General features: G+C 41.5%; 1 protein-coding gene across 2 annotated transcripts; it reads left to right on the forward strand.

Moving 5' to 3' along the window:
* Positions 1-711: 711 nt before the first annotated feature.
* camk1a (calcium/calmodulin-dependent protein kinase Ia) lies at positions 712-12,498 on the forward strand. Of its 2 annotated transcripts, none has more exons than XM_071526983.1 (11): positions 712-806; positions 9,128-9,259; positions 10,293-10,367; positions 10,482-10,620; positions 10,784-10,910; positions 11,216-11,291; positions 11,376-11,488; positions 11,627-11,705; positions 11,850-11,937; positions 12,109-12,280; positions 12,395-12,498. In XM_071526983.1, exons 1-11 carry the CDS (start codon positions 721-723, stop codon positions 12,496-12,498), a joined length of 1,191 nt encoding a protein of 396 aa, XP_071383084.1. In that variant the 5' UTR covers positions 712-720. The 2 variants fall into 2 exon arrangements, with proteins under 2 accessions (XP_071383084.1, XP_071383083.1); XM_071526982.1 differs by having other exon boundaries at positions 721-806; positions 12,109-12,277.
* The last annotated feature ends 2,964 nt before the right edge of the window (positions 12,499-15,462 follow it).

Raw genomic sequence — 15,462 nt, forward strand, 5'->3', positions numbered from 1 at the left:
TCTTTTCTTTTACTTTGACCAGTTTCAAGCTGTTACTGGAGGGAAATAATCAGATCCCATGCTTTAAAGCAGAAAAAACTACCATTCTAAGTTGTGGTGTAGGTATGTCTTTTTGGTAATTTAATCCCATCAAAACTAGAGGTCTATAAATGCAACCAAGCCACAATAACCAGGACACTTAATTAGGGAAATCAATGGTTTAATGGCTGAAGGTTTTATGTAACAATCTCATCAGTCAGCCAAACCCTAATGGATCTATTAAAATGATGCAGATGCCCAATATCTTTTGCAGTCTAAATACTCGTAATTACATTAAATATCTACTGCAGGAGTGGGTTGAAGCATGTCACATCAAGTAGCCTATCTCTCAGTCTTTCGACCCTATATTTTACTCCTGTGAGTTTGAATGATGTATGTAGGCTACCATTTAGAGACAGCATCAGAAAGTGGTAGAAGACACAGTATAACATGATACATAACCTTGTTGCCTTTGAGGGAATTTTACGTTTTTAATTCATCGAAAATCATTGGTCCAATCATTATTTTCATTGTTGGTTCAGTTTACCATGGCCTTCTTGATCTTGAAATTGTATCTATCTGATTACTCATGCATAAGGTAAAAAATGTATTGTATGTACTCTGAATATATTCACTGTTTTTTATTCTGCTCTTTTTTCCCCCTTATAGTTCTGGTGTGGCGAATCCGATCAGCATTGTAGGATGCCTCTTGGAGAGGATGGAAATGGATGGAAAAAGAAGACATCAGACATCAAAGAACATTATGACTTCAAAGAAGTGCTGGGAACGTAAGTTGCAGTGAGAGTTTAGTCTGTTGTCAGGGCTGTAGTACTTGAGTCTGGTCTCAAGAACACTTTACTGATGTTTTGGACTTCTCTGGGTCTCCTGCCTATTTTGACTCGGACTTGTCTTGGTCTCTGCCATTATTGGATGTTGACTCAACTTTTTTCCCACCTAAAATTTTCAAAGATACATTTTCATCCACCTTGTCCACCTTGTTTATTTTCTCCCCAGTGCCACAAACAATTTAAGCGATTATAACTGTGTATAGTATGTGTTGGTCCTCTTCTATACATTGATTAGTCAAAATCCTACACATTGATTAGTTGGATGTTGAAGGGTACAGAGCTCCTGCAGATCAATCTACTTCTGATCCTTAAGAAACTCCTTAACATTTGCAAAGACATGTACACTGTTTATTGCTTATTTGGTCTTGGTCTTGACTCAAACTCGACTGTACCTGGTCTTGAAATTGACTTGGAATCAACTAAAGTGGTCTTGACTACAGCCTTGACTGTTGTTGACCATAAACTTAAAATTAAAGTGTGTGTCTGCCTATGCATGCATGTGCATGTGTTTGTTACAGAACAATATCGAATGGTGCTGCATTGGTCAGTTATAGCTATTCCTCTTGCCTGGGAAATTCCATCAATATTTGTGAACATGAACAACTCCCTTTCAAAATTAGGACTGTAATTTATACAAATGAACAAATGGGAGACCAACATTGTGGACTTCTAGTATATTTATTTTTGCCTTTATACCCGAATGATCTTTATTTTATGACAGTGAGAACCGATCTACACCAGTCTCAACTTTATAGATAGATAATAGATAATACCCATGCTTGCAGTGCATGAGGCTGGTATCACAGAGACGACAGTATTTAGGCAGTATGGCCTCCTTGGGAGCTCTGACTGGGTTATCCTATCATGGGGAGACAGTTAATCAGTGAAGATAACTAAACAGATGCACAGTTCTTGTCAATGAACAAACACTTCCCCTCCTTTTTCTTTCATTGCATCCAGGTTAAGAGTTTGTGTGAAAGCACATGTTTTATGCTGCCTCGTTCCCTGGAACAGTGTTGACTAAATAAACAGTGCAGGATTACAGTATGAAACCTGATCGTTAAGATCGCTGTTTGAAGGTATTTTTGAGTATATATGAGTATATAGTGTCTCTGTCTTTACCCTCTCCAAATGTGTGTGTGTGAATCAGCTACACCTTCATCCCATCATGCGATGATGGATTGGTGTGGAGAGATCGGTGTGAGCGCAAAGCAGTATAAGTTATTTATTTCTCTTACTTTCTTAAGTAATCAAGAGATAACTTTGGCACTAGGCAAAAGGAAAGAGCTGATAAACCTGTTATCATAGCTGTGCCAGTAATTTTACTGGCAAACTTGACCTGTTAGATTATTGATCCTCAAGTTCAACTCATCCACATGAAATCTGCTTGCTGGTGGCAACTTACATTTCCATCCCTGGTTGTTATATTCCTGTTTATGAGAAATAGTCAGGAATTCAAATTAGATTACAAATTAATAGACCTTCATTTTGAATTGATTGCAGTACCAGAAAACTAAATTTTCAAGCAGAGGGATAATGATGGTGAGGGCCGGACTCACACAGGGCCTGTGTGACTGCACTCTCCAGGGGAACAGCATTCAGCCCAGATGGTCAGGGGACACCTCTCCACCCCCCAAAACTAAGCACAAGTGACCTAGCACACGTCCACCTGTGATGACATGAATGTGCCATATGGAGCGTGGTTGTCCTCTTTCTTCTTGGAATCACGCCTTCTTCCCAGGAGAGGCTGTACAGAGTCAGATATTAATGACTGCACAACTCTGGTTCACATCCAAGAAAGTGAAGCAGCATTGGGCGGATGATGAGGCAGTCTGGTTGTAAATGTGAAGTATTGCAGGAGGACGCTGTTATAAACTTCAAACAAGACTTTATCTCATCACGCTGCAGCTCAGCATTGTGTATGCTGCATGCCATACATATTACATCAAATAAAATGAACTAAAATGTATATTGTTGGAGAATTCATAAATGCTGCTAACCATTGATAACTGCTGTTATAGTTCACTAACACTTCACAGGGACTTAAAAACAGTGATTGTAAATTTGAGCTATGATGATATTAAAAAGAGTTATATAATAAGGATTTAAAGAGTGAATTGCCAGGATAGTATGTTCCCATATTTCAAGAAAAAAAACCCTGTAGTAATATTCTTTCCCTCCTGTCACTGTGAGTAGCTGGACCTGGCAGAGGGCAGAATTAATGTGTTGACGGAAAGCTCCTTATGCTTGGAGAGAAGATTACAGAACAGCTTTATCCAGGAATTCAGTGTGTGGAGTTAATTGATTTATGTTGAAATATTATATTCAGATCCAGTTAATCCTTGCAATTCTACCTCTGTTTGGAGAGCTGCTTTAGGACAAGCTGTCCTTAAGGCAGGGTTAGCAGATGAAAAAATCTCCCACTGTTCAGTTATCAAGTCTGTCACTTTTTGTCCACATACCTTTAGATTTTTATTTGTTATTCTGATCATCACTCCTGTTTAAACAGTGTCATTTTTCTCAAGTCGGCTGAAAGTAGAAACGTAGGTAAACTTCTTTTATACACTTCTGGTACTTCTTGGCCTTTTTTAGAGTTGTGTTGGTAATTATCTTCTCTGTACATTGTGTGTTACAGACAGTAATATTTCAGTGGACTCTGGGAAGATGAAAGAGATGATAGATGATGAGAGAGATGGTTTATAGCCATGGCTGAGCATTAGCGATGGCGTTTGTAAGCATTAGCGGGAGACTAGAGTTTTTAATGCGTGAAATTAATAAAAAAAAAAAAAAAAAAGTTATGTTTCTTTTCAAACTGAATGAATAGCATGGAATGAAAGTGTTACAGAGCACTCTGGGGAGCTCGTTTTCCCAGGTTGGTCCCTTGTTTTCACCTTCTGCTACTGTCAGCTTCAGAAAACATTTACAAGTCAAAATGCCTGTACGTACTTACTCTTTAAGAGTGTTACAGCACTTAATTATACTGTTAGCCCAGAAAGAATGGGAGCCAATGTTTACCAGAGACTGTTGAGCGACATGCTTTTAACTTATTATGAGTTCTAGTCGTCGTGCCCTCAGTCAAAAGCCTAATGGAAAGATCTCTGCGGAACTATATTGTGAGATCATAGCTATCTGGTTGCCTGGACAACAAGTGAACAGTTTCCATATGGATACTTCACAGTTACTATGGAGACACAGTTTGTTTTTTTGACTGATGAATGTGTAACACACACACAGTGAGATCCTGACTTACTCAGATTGTCTTAACTGTGATCTGGAGGCCTAAGCCAGCCAGAGTTTCTGTTGCTCTTAACGACTGTAATGTTAGATGGGAGAAGAGGGTGGAGCGGGTTGGACTCGGTCTGACACTCATCGCAGTTGTTATGGTTTATTGTTATAATCATTATCATTACTGGAAAAAGTTAGCCTCTGTAGCAACGCTGTATTTCATAGATATTGACATCAATCCACGCTGACATATTTTATCTTCCACAATTACATTTAAAGCTGAGGAAACAAAGAAATAACACGTGGTCGGTTTTGAGAACCACTTGTACAGCCCAGAGGGACAGTGTTTAGTAGCATAAACATTGTGATTATACAGAACCAAACCTGTTGGAAAGCACTTGTGGTGATGGTGGCGGTTGGTATGTTTATGTGTTAAAGAGGTAGTGACTTGCACATGACCTTGGTACAGTAGATGGAGGAAATACATTTGCACCATTCGACAGCGGCCCAGTCCAAAGCTTGGTTTAGATTAATGCCAAATGTTATTATAATGACATTCTGGGATGTAAAAATGGATATGAAGATGGGTTTTATCTCTACACACATATACACTCTCCCTCTCTGTGTCTCTCTGTCTCTCTCTCTCTGTCTCTCAAACACACACACAAATGGATTAGGCTATAAAGAGAAAGCTTTTGTGGGGCTTGGAAGCATGTTGGGCTGGACAGGAGCACCTGCACCAAGTGAAATCGATAGACTGATGGATGCCTGTAGCTGTCTGCAACAGGTCCAAGGGGCCTCCTCCTCCTGATGGATAGCGCAGCCTCCAAAGCCAAAAAAGCACATTATTAATAATATTTGCCATCTCAGCAAACATCCATCAGTGTGAGGGAGATAGATTAGACCGCTTGCTTTAATTACATCACTCTCTGGACCTTCTAGTGAGGTAATGTCTGAAGTTTTACACACACAGAAAGAGAAAGTTCAACCTGGCCTGGACCTGTCTGTCTCTGTATCTACCAGAGGGAATGTATCGCCATTTATTACAACCCGTTCTGTAAAACTGATAATGATAATAATAAGCCATTATCAAGCGAAGCCATGGTACCTAGTTTTGCAGGTGTACAGGTGCAGATGGAGGTTTTAGTAAACACTGATACAAAAGAAGCCACTGGGAATGTGTTGCTCTAGCTGCTCAAAGATTTGAATTTGGTTTTCTAGGCCTCTGTGCTCCGCCCTGAGTATAACTGTATTATTCTCTCTCTCTCTCTCTCTCTCTCTCTCTCTCTCTCTCTCTCTCTCTCTCTCTCTCTCTCTCTCTCTCTCTCACTCTCTCTCTCTCTCGCTCTCTCTCTCTCTCACACACACACACACACACTTACTCCACCCCACCTCCATATCTAAGTGTTCGGGTGTCATGTAATTTTCATATAGAAGCCTTGAAGAAATGAAAGACTGCTATAAGAGCACAGTCTGCAAACCAGAATACGCATTTGATTACATGTAGAGCACTGAGAAACGCTGATAGCAGTATGAGAATGTGTGAAACAATGTTTGCCCATATGGACAGCTGGGATTATGGTGTCTTCAACTACTTGCGTGTGTGTGTGTGAGAGAGAGAGAGAGGGAGAGAGAGCGAGAGATCCATCCATCCATGCTGCGGTGTTCATGTGGTGCTGATGGCTTTGGGGCAGACCATCGCTCCACTGAAGATGCATGGGATTCCCAGAGATTGGGCTTTTCTGAGTGTTATGTTCACTGCGTAATGTATAATATTTTTCAATCCACTACGGATCGTCGCCTAAACCTAAAAGAATGATTTCTACTTTCGCTTTCTTATCTATGTCACCCCATCCACCCACACATGTATGTATGTATGTTTCTTTTCTCTCTCTCTCTCTCTCTCTCTCTCTCTCTCTCTCTCTCTCTCTCTCTCTCTATCTATCTATCTATCTATCTATCTATCTATCTATCTATCTTTTTCTATCTACCTATCTATCTATATACTGTTCTCATGTACACACATTTGCTATGGAGGAAAAAGGTCTCAAAATATGCAGAACTATGACAGTCTCGTACGCATGACACAACTGCATGTATGTGTACACACACACACACACACACACACACACACACCTCACACAAACAGCAGAGCTCTGATAGATGCGTCAGCTTATGAGTCTTATGAGACTTAATGAGTCATGTGATACTTTTTTAGTAGAATTTGTAAATTGCAAGAGTTTATGTTTGTTCCAGGATTATTTATTGGCACAGAATATATACGTGTGCATGCTCTCTCACAACTTCAGTGGTGCAAAGCTAATTGCTGGTAGAATAAAGAAAGAACTGTGTCTTTTAATCTGTTCAAGAACTGAGCTAGTCAGGGAATAGTTTAAAATCAACTTCTGTGAGGAAACTCTGCTGCTTGGTGACATAACTGCAAAAAAAAAAAAGTCCATAGAGCTTTACATGAATACAAACCTTCCTTCTCTCCCTTTTCGTTTATGTCTAGTGTAAAGACCTGCACATGCTCACTCTTGAGTAAAGCTCATCAGTCCAGCACAGCTAGTTCCCCGTCTTCCTCCATCTACCGTAGCCTCTCCCAAACCCACAGAGAGCCCACCCCCACTCTGATGTTCTGTCTCCAAGGAGAAATGAGCAACTGGATGGTTAATTACAATGTGTCTCACGGCAACAGTAGAGAACTGTGTGTGTATCTGTGTGTGTACATGCATGCACATCCTCCTCCAGCTCTCTCGTTCACTCTCAGTCATTCTGTCACTCTCACAAATATTGAGTGAAATGATGAGGACGTAATAGTTCTAAGTGCCTTTTTAACCATCGATCCAGCTCACATGCAAAGACACGATCACTACTTAAGTTTAAAATCTTTAAAATTTAAAATTTAAAATTTAAAATCTTGTCATAATTTTTCAGGGCTTGTGTAAATAAAGCTTCTAACAATTGGTGCATACAGACCATAAACTCTGCTCTAACTGACCTCTCTCAGTATAAGAATCTGATGGTTTTGCTGTGCACACTCTCTTAGGGTCCTACCTGCCTATCTCACTATATTGGCCCTCCTATTCTAAATGGGCAAAAGGACTAAATGGATTTTTACTGACAGATAATAGAGGTTTAGTGCTCTTGAGCCTCTGCTGAAACTCTGACTGTAAATGCTGCAGACTTAAAACCATTAAAAAAATCCAGGCTTGGGGTGCCCCGGTGGCTCACCGAGTAGAGCGCGTACCATAAGGCTCAGTCCTTCCCGCAGCGACCCGGATTTGAATCGACCCGGATTCGAATCCGGCCCGCGGTCATTTGCTGCATGTCCTCCCCTCTCTCTCTCCCATACCTTCCTGTCTCTCTCTAACACTGTCTCTATCAATAAAGCATAAAATGCCTCAAAAAAAATCCAGGCTTTTTATGGATCGAGAAGTTGAGCTTTATGTGATTTTGTTTTGAGATTATTTTAAAGACTTTTCAAATGAAACTGGAAATGGTGTGAGATTTGGTTCTTTTCTTCTGGATCAGCTTTACTGCAACATTTCTGCAACACTGGTTCATTGAGCAGAGCACAAGACAGCCGCAGTTCAAAGCCAGCCTCATGGATTATCACAGATTCACACAACAAGTCTAGCAAATTCCACATTGAGAGGAACTGTACTAAAAGATGGTCAGAGGTTGCACAATAACTCGCTAGGTCTCTCTCTCTCTCTCTCTCTCTCTCTCACTTTCTCTCTCTCTCTCTCTCTCTCACACTCTCTCTCTCTCTCTCTCTCTCTGTCTGTCTGTCACTCCTCTCACTTTCTGGTAGGAGATTCATAATGAACTGTTAATAACCATTAAAAGCAGAATAAACATTAAGAGTTGTTTGCCTCCTCATCACATGGTTGCTGTTGGCAACAGAGCTGTGAAGTCTGCATCCTTTTATTTAAGAGCTGTAGGCCAAGTGAAGTTATCCACCATTAAGACTGAGAACTACGCACATGCTCTGCAATGTGACAGATGGAAAAGATTCAGATTTTACATAAGAGACAGTTGGTAGACATTGAACATTCATTGTGTATTGCATGCCAGAGCTACAGACATGCGACCCATCCCCATGGTTGCTAACAGTGTAGTTTGTGTCCAGGCCTCCTCCTCGGCCCCCTCCCATGCTCCTGTGGGGCGAGTCTGTGTAAACACACACTGTTCTCTCTCTCATCATCACTAGACCATAATCCATAATGCAGCCCAGTCTCCCTCAAAAACAGCCACACTACATTTACTGTATCCATTATTGAATGGATTAAAAATAGTGTTTTTTTGTTAGCCACTGCTATTTCTGTAAATGTCTGTACGTGACTTTTGGTTCACTTCCCAAGCCTTTTTCAGCCCCAAAAACTCTTGGCGGCACTATGGTAATGTTGCCATTTTGAATTATTCATCTGAACACCACTCTCTCACACACACATACACACACAGATGCATGGATGTATAGTATTAATAGTTATTTTTTTGTTTTTTTCATAATGGAAAAACCGTAACAACAAAAAACAGAGAGTGGGTGGAAAGGAGGGAGAATCTGTGGTATTGTAGTTACTACAGTGACTTTAGACCCAGCTTCATAATGCCACAAAAAATGTTGGCTATGCTGGCTATATTAGTGCAGAAATCAACCAAAAACGTATTTGCAAAGGATAGATATCAAGGAAGATTAAAAAGTTATTAGCATTACAGGCTCTGGAATAGAGTGACTAGTGTTATGTTCACTGTGTATTGTATAATACTTTTCAATCCACTACTGCTCGTCGCCTAAGCCTAAAAAGAATGATTTGTACATTTGCTTTCTGATCCTGTCCATTTCACCCCACCCACTCACATGTATGTATGTTTCATTCTCTCCCTCTCCCTCTCCCTCTCCCTCTCCCTCTCCCTCTCCCTCCCTCTCCCTCTCCCTCTCCCTCTCCCTCTCCCTCTCCCTCCTCTCTATCTCTCTCTCTCTCTCTCTCTGATGCGTGCATATGTGTGTGCGTCCACTGCCTGTGTTTTAGGGGGGCTTTCTCTGAGGTGGTTCTAGCAGAGGAGAAGAGGACCCAGAGGCTGGTGGCTATCAAGTGCATCCCCAAGAAAGCACTGGAGGGCAAAGAGAACAACATTGAAAATGAGATTGCGGTACTACACAGGTGAGGGATTAGTCAGTGCAGCGTGTGCGACTCTTCCAAGAATGTATGTACAGATATGTACAGGGGTCAATGGAAAGGTTGACTAAATGCATGGTGTCAGTAGAAACAGTAGGATTGTGCACCGGAAATGTCAGGAGTAAAGAAGATAGACCTATTTTTAGTGTCCCTGTTGCCAGGGCAACAGCACACAGAGGCGGAGATGGTGTGGAGTTCCCTGCAGCAGTGTATTGAAGAAAGAGAAAGAGACATACAGGGTGGGGGGCGGGGTGGGGTGTGTGTGTGTGGGGGGGGTGGGGGGGGGGAGAAAGAGAGAAGATGGGGGGTGAGAAAATGAGAACGATATGTAAGGATGGGATGAGTGGAGCCATGAGCAGATGAGTGACACTGAAAAGGACCGTTAAATACATAAGGGAGTAATGAAGAGAGAATAAAAAATAAAAATAAGAAACAGAGGGTGAGACACAGTCATACTCTTAAAAGCCATATTAGACCCAGAATTTGAGAGACACTCCATGTTGCCATTGGGTGTCGATATACTCTCAAGAGCCAAGAGGGAACCCTGGTTGTCTGTCGGCTGGATCACAACAATAAACAATCCGAATCTTGTTTTGTGTGTGAGAATGCCTTTTTTTTTGCATTTATTGCAGTCATTCTGTCAAGCCCTCCCTCTAATCTGCAAAGCTCTCCTTTGTTAACGGTTCTTGATCCAGACATTGGCCTCTATATAGCCAGTCATTGCCATTCTCCGCAAAGGTAGTTATCCATCTAAAGCTTTGCCGTGTTTGATCTGAGAGGCTTTGTTATTTTGGATTTTAGAAGAATAGGGCAAACTTTTGAGTATCAGATCATGTTGGTTTGATCCCAGTGTACTGTGGGGATTTCCACAAAGAAAGAACAGACCACTCCAAATCTGAACTGTGCAGCAAGAATGCCATCTGGTGACCAAATGACAGTATTAAACATTAGACAAATGTGGCACATGTACCAGTGCTATACAATATTCCAATGTTTTATGTCGATTCATCTTCTTCAGAATCAAGCACACCAACATTGTCTCGCTGGAAGACATCTTTGAGAGTACATCCCACTTATATCTTGTCATGCAGCTGTGAGTTCGCTTTATTCTCATACTGGTTGTTCATATAATAAGGCATGTGTTTAAAAAATATTCAAATACTGAAGTTACAGTGCCATAGTAACTGTCTTGATTTGTGACTGGCAGGGTATCTGGAGGCGAACTGTTTGACAGGATTGTAGAGAAAGGCTTCTACACAGAGCGAGATGCTAGCCAGCTCATCCACCAGATCTTGGATGCAGTCAAATACCTCCATGATATGGGAATCGTCCACAGAGACTTGAAGGTATAGTGGCTCAGGGAAGGCAGAAACACACCAGCTTAATCTGGCTTCCACAATTAACACTGGAGAAATTGTCCTCTTTTACTTATCCACAAACATCTTTTTTTACCCAATCACCCTTTCATTTGCAAACCCTCCTCTTTCACCATCCTTCTTGTCCTTGTAGCCAGAGAACTTGCTGTATTACAGCATGGACGAAGACTCCAAAATCATGATCAGTGACTTTGGCTTGTCGAAGATTGAGGGAACAGGTAGTGTGATGTCGACAGCCTGCGGTACTCCTGGATATGTGGGTGAGGCATTTCCCTGGTCAGCCTAACTCTCTTCACCTCCTCTCTCATGCGCACTCTGTCATTTAAGCTCAGTACTTCCAGTTTCAGCTAATACCCCTCTATTTTCATTGTGTTGTGAGAGGCTCTCTCATCCACTGTTGAGTCAACTGCTAGTGCTTCAGAAGTACTCTCTACTTGTGTTTAATGTAACCTAGCTGAGCACATGGTATTACTGAAAGGTCAAGATTACTTGAATACGCCATCACTGCTACTCTGTCTCTTACACTTTCCTCTCTTTGTGAATGTGTGCTGTGTGTGTTTTGCAGCCCCTGAGGTTCTGGCTCAGAAGCCGTACAGCAAAGCAGTGGATTGCTGGTCCATAGGAGTAATTTCTTATATTCTGTAAGTCTGAGTTTATTCATCCCAGAGAAGTATGTGAAGTGATGGTTTCGTATTTTTCAATGTGTTCCAATATCACTCCTTCAGGTTATGTGGATATCCTCCATTTTATGATGAAAATGATGCCAAGTTATTTGAGCAGATTCTGAAAGCAGAGTATGAATTTGACTCTCCATATTGGGACGACATCTCAGATTCAGGTATGACCGATTCCTAAAATATCTACAGCAGATCTAAGCTTTGATGCACAAACCTAGCTCCGTGTGTTTGATTAAAGAGGAAATGTGATAAATAATCAGTGAGTTGCTTAATATAAAGTGAACCTAATTTGTTTGTAGCCAAAGACTTTATCTGTCACCTGATGGAGAAAGACCCTTTGAAGAGATACACGTGTGAGCAGGCCCTCCAGCACCCATGGTAGTTAAATCAGATTCCATGTCCTCTTCTTAACATTAACTCATTACGTTCCAAAATTCACTCAAACATTCACAACTTGTCCCTTTTAATGTGCTCTGGTGCATGCAGCTGCCTCTAAATTCTCTGATTCTCTGGGGCTTGCAGGATCTGTGGAGACACGGCTCTGGATAAGAATATCCATGAATCTGTCAGTGCTCAAATCAAGAAGAACTTCGCAAAAAGTAAATGGAAGGTCAGTGCCTCGACTGAATCATAGAGCAATCTGCTGTAAGAGCAGTATTAAGATTGGCAAGAGTTACAGGGAATTTAGTACGCCTTCACTGTTTTTCTCTCCCAGAAACTCACAAACTCAATGTTCTTGATCCTGTCGTCCCTTCCCCTCTCTTTCTGTCCCTCCACACAGCAAGCGTTTAATGCCACAGCAGTGGTGCGCCACATGCGGAGGTTGCAACTGGGCACCAGTCTCGAGGGCCCCAGCCAAATTACTCCCACCAGTCCCTGCCATGGACACCTGCTCCCGGAGGAAGAGGAAGAGGAGGAGGAGGATGACGTGGGGAATGGGGAGGAGGAGAGTTGTAAGTTAGCAGCACACAGTGAATGAAAAACAAAACACTCTCTTCTCCCTCTTCCTCTTTGAGTCTATGTTGAACCTATGGCTATCATGCTCCCTGGTCTGCTCTCCTCTCCAGTGTCCCACTATGAGGACGGCCGTCGCGGAAGCACCGAGGGAAGCACGGATCGGGACAGTCTGAGAAGCTGCACCTATTGCTGCAGGCCAGCCAGCCGCGTCTGAGCACAACCTCCCGTTGCCACGGTGACATGTATCCCTGGAGCGTCCAGAGCCCGCCCGCCCAGTCTGGCCAGGAATGCAGAGTAGTATTAGGCAGTGTCCACCAGAGAACGCTCACAGCAAGCAGGTCACTGTTACAGTGTAGAGAAACATACTGTAAGTCTTGTCCAAAACCACCTCCTGACTGAAGATATACACACACACATTTTAGCTTTGTTGCAGAACAATATCAAGGGTTGCTCCGAGTGGACAGAGTGTTCATGACAGAGTGAAAAAAGAGGCCAGTCAATATGGTTATCTTGAATTCAACCCCCTAAGCTCCCTAACTAGTTGTTTTCTTTAATGCAGCTATGGCAGACTGTCAGGCTTTGCAAAGAATTACTGGTCACAGGATAGTGTGTACGTGACAAGAAGTGGTTCTGGATACAGCCTCAGGAAGGAACTAGGCCCATCTGTATCAAGGATGAGGCAGTGGCCTACAGACAGTGTTCTCCATTATTTCTGTTCTCACCTATATGTCACATCTACCTCTAAATCATTGTGTTACTGTGTATCCATATCCATCTGACCCACATACTCTACATTACTGGCAGCTTTCTTCAAAATCTGGCCAGACAGGGCAGAAAGAGAGGTGAACATATTTTAGAGAGGAGATGATGCCATCTAACAGGCAGAAAGCTACTCCTGCATGTCTTTATACACTTTGCCCATCCATCTGACTCAGTCTTCCTATATAGGAGAACCCGTCACTGACTAGTAGATGTTTAGTTGAGTAGACTTAGTCCTAAACTGTGTCTTCTTCACTACCACTGCCACATGCCCTTGTATTCTGTTTGATCATTGTTGTTTTTGTTCTTTTGTTGTCATTATTAAGTGTTTCTGTCATTTATAAGTTTTTACTCCTTTTGTTTAAACCCTATTGGAAAGGGGATGCTTGAGAGTTGGAAATAATTATGGGGATTATGGACTCTACTGTATATTCTGGCTCAGACTGGGTTTGTGAAGAGCGGTTCTGACCTGAAGTGTCTGCATGCTTCTGTTGGGGAAAACAGTGAAATGTATGAATATCAAAAGGAGACCTTTTTTTTTCTTATGGCTGTTCTGTTATCAGAGGCTCAAACTGAGATCCCCATGGGTCCATTAGATCAGAGGAATCTGACGCTCCTCCCTGGGCTCTCATGACGATGGCACATTTAGACGGTGCGATTATGTTGAGCATCTATTACGCGTGGCGGGGAGACCTGCACATAACATTCATGTCACGCTCATCCTCCCTGCTCTGTTTTCCTGACAACCCTCTAAATATACCCTGCTGTCAGTCACACAGTCTGGCCCAGGCCGTCTCATGCAGAGTAGGAGGGATCTCAGTCTGGGTGCTCCGCCTGCTCTGTGCTGTGCACCTCTAGTGGAAGAAGTTTTGGTCTACTGTTTGCATGACCTGGTTAAATATGTTTACATGAATGATGATCAATTAGTATAAACACACATGATTATTATTACTCTGTTGTATTGAAAATGATGTAATACTGTAATTTTGAGCTATATAATGTGAAGTGAGTAACACCAGAAGTAATGTTGTTGACGAAGTACAACACAGCACAGTCTGGACTGTACCTTAACCTTTGCATTGACTATGATGGTCAAGTCTCTACCCGAGTGACATTTCTCCTGCACTATGTTAATTTAGAACTTTGATATTTTTTTCAATCTGTTTATTTGCTTTTACATCGCTTCCATAGCCTCTCTCAAACCATTCACCTCTATCTGATACCCAGACACTCTTTCTTGTTGTCACAGTTGTGAGTACATGAGCAGAGTGAAAACACACATTTCCCAGTCTTACACAGGTGCCACACACAATACAAAAAAGACAGTACAGACAAGATCTAGTGAAGACCGTTGTGCTTGAAACATCACCTGTCTAGGTCTTAATAGGTTTGGGTAGGCACATTACATGGCACACCAGATATACTGCAGTACTACAGCCACGCAGTAGAGTGGGGGATAGTTGTGGGTGTTGTACAGTAGATTCAGTCATGCAGTCTTCTTATGAATATACCACTCAGATGAAGGATGGCCATTCTTTCCTGTGACCACTGGCTAAAAAACTACTTTCATCCTGATATCAATCATACCACCCATTATGATGTTAAGGGTATGCTGAATGGTTGACGCAATACTGTATCTTGAGACCTGTGGAGACAGCCAACTAACCCATAATGCTTTGTTGAATTTGAATAACTATGAATTATGTTGCCCGCATTAAACCAATTACCTTGATCTGTTGTTGATACACAAGGATCCATAGTACAGTAAAAGAAGGCAATCACTCTGGATTTACATGACTGTAATTGTGGAAAATATGCAAACCGTGTGTGAAGGGCTTCATGTTAAATGTAAGATAGCCAATGTTGATGACTTTTTGGTAATGACCTTATGTTGAAACCTTACCTGGGATTTGTTTCCACTTGGCTGTGTTTTTTTAAGGAGCTTATTTTACCCATTACAAACACATCTAAATGCATAAAGAAACACATGTATATTATATATATAAATATATAAATATAAGTATATATTGTATATCCTTTTTTGTAAAAGCTGTTTTGAGCTACAAATGTATGGATGCAATGCATCAAGGGTTATTGATCAACATGTAAGAAAATACAATGATTTGTACCCACAGAGATACGATTGCAGGAAATGAAATAAAACTTCCTTGTCTATGCATTGTGTGTTCTGTCATTATACTGCACTTCCCTTTTGGAAGTAAACTACATAGAAAACATTGTGTTGTGCCCAGATGTGTATTAAAAAAAATATAATCTGGCCAGATTATAAATGACCTATAAAGGGCAATCACTTACAGATTACTGAAGTTTGAAAGTAATCAGTTACTGATTACTTACAGTTCCTTTTTGATTGATTTTGATGTTGGCTTATCTATATGCAAGACCACTGGTTTAAAAG

This window comes from Centroberyx affinis, unplaced genomic scaffold (assembly GCF_046629955.1).
Source record: "Centroberyx affinis isolate AG114_WGS23_722 - 3 ecotype Tasmania unplaced genomic scaffold, CSIRO-AGI_Caff_v1 ptg001484l_1, whole genome shotgun sequence".
Lineage (NCBI taxonomy): Eukaryota > Metazoa > Chordata > Actinopteri > Beryciformes > Berycidae > Centroberyx > Centroberyx affinis.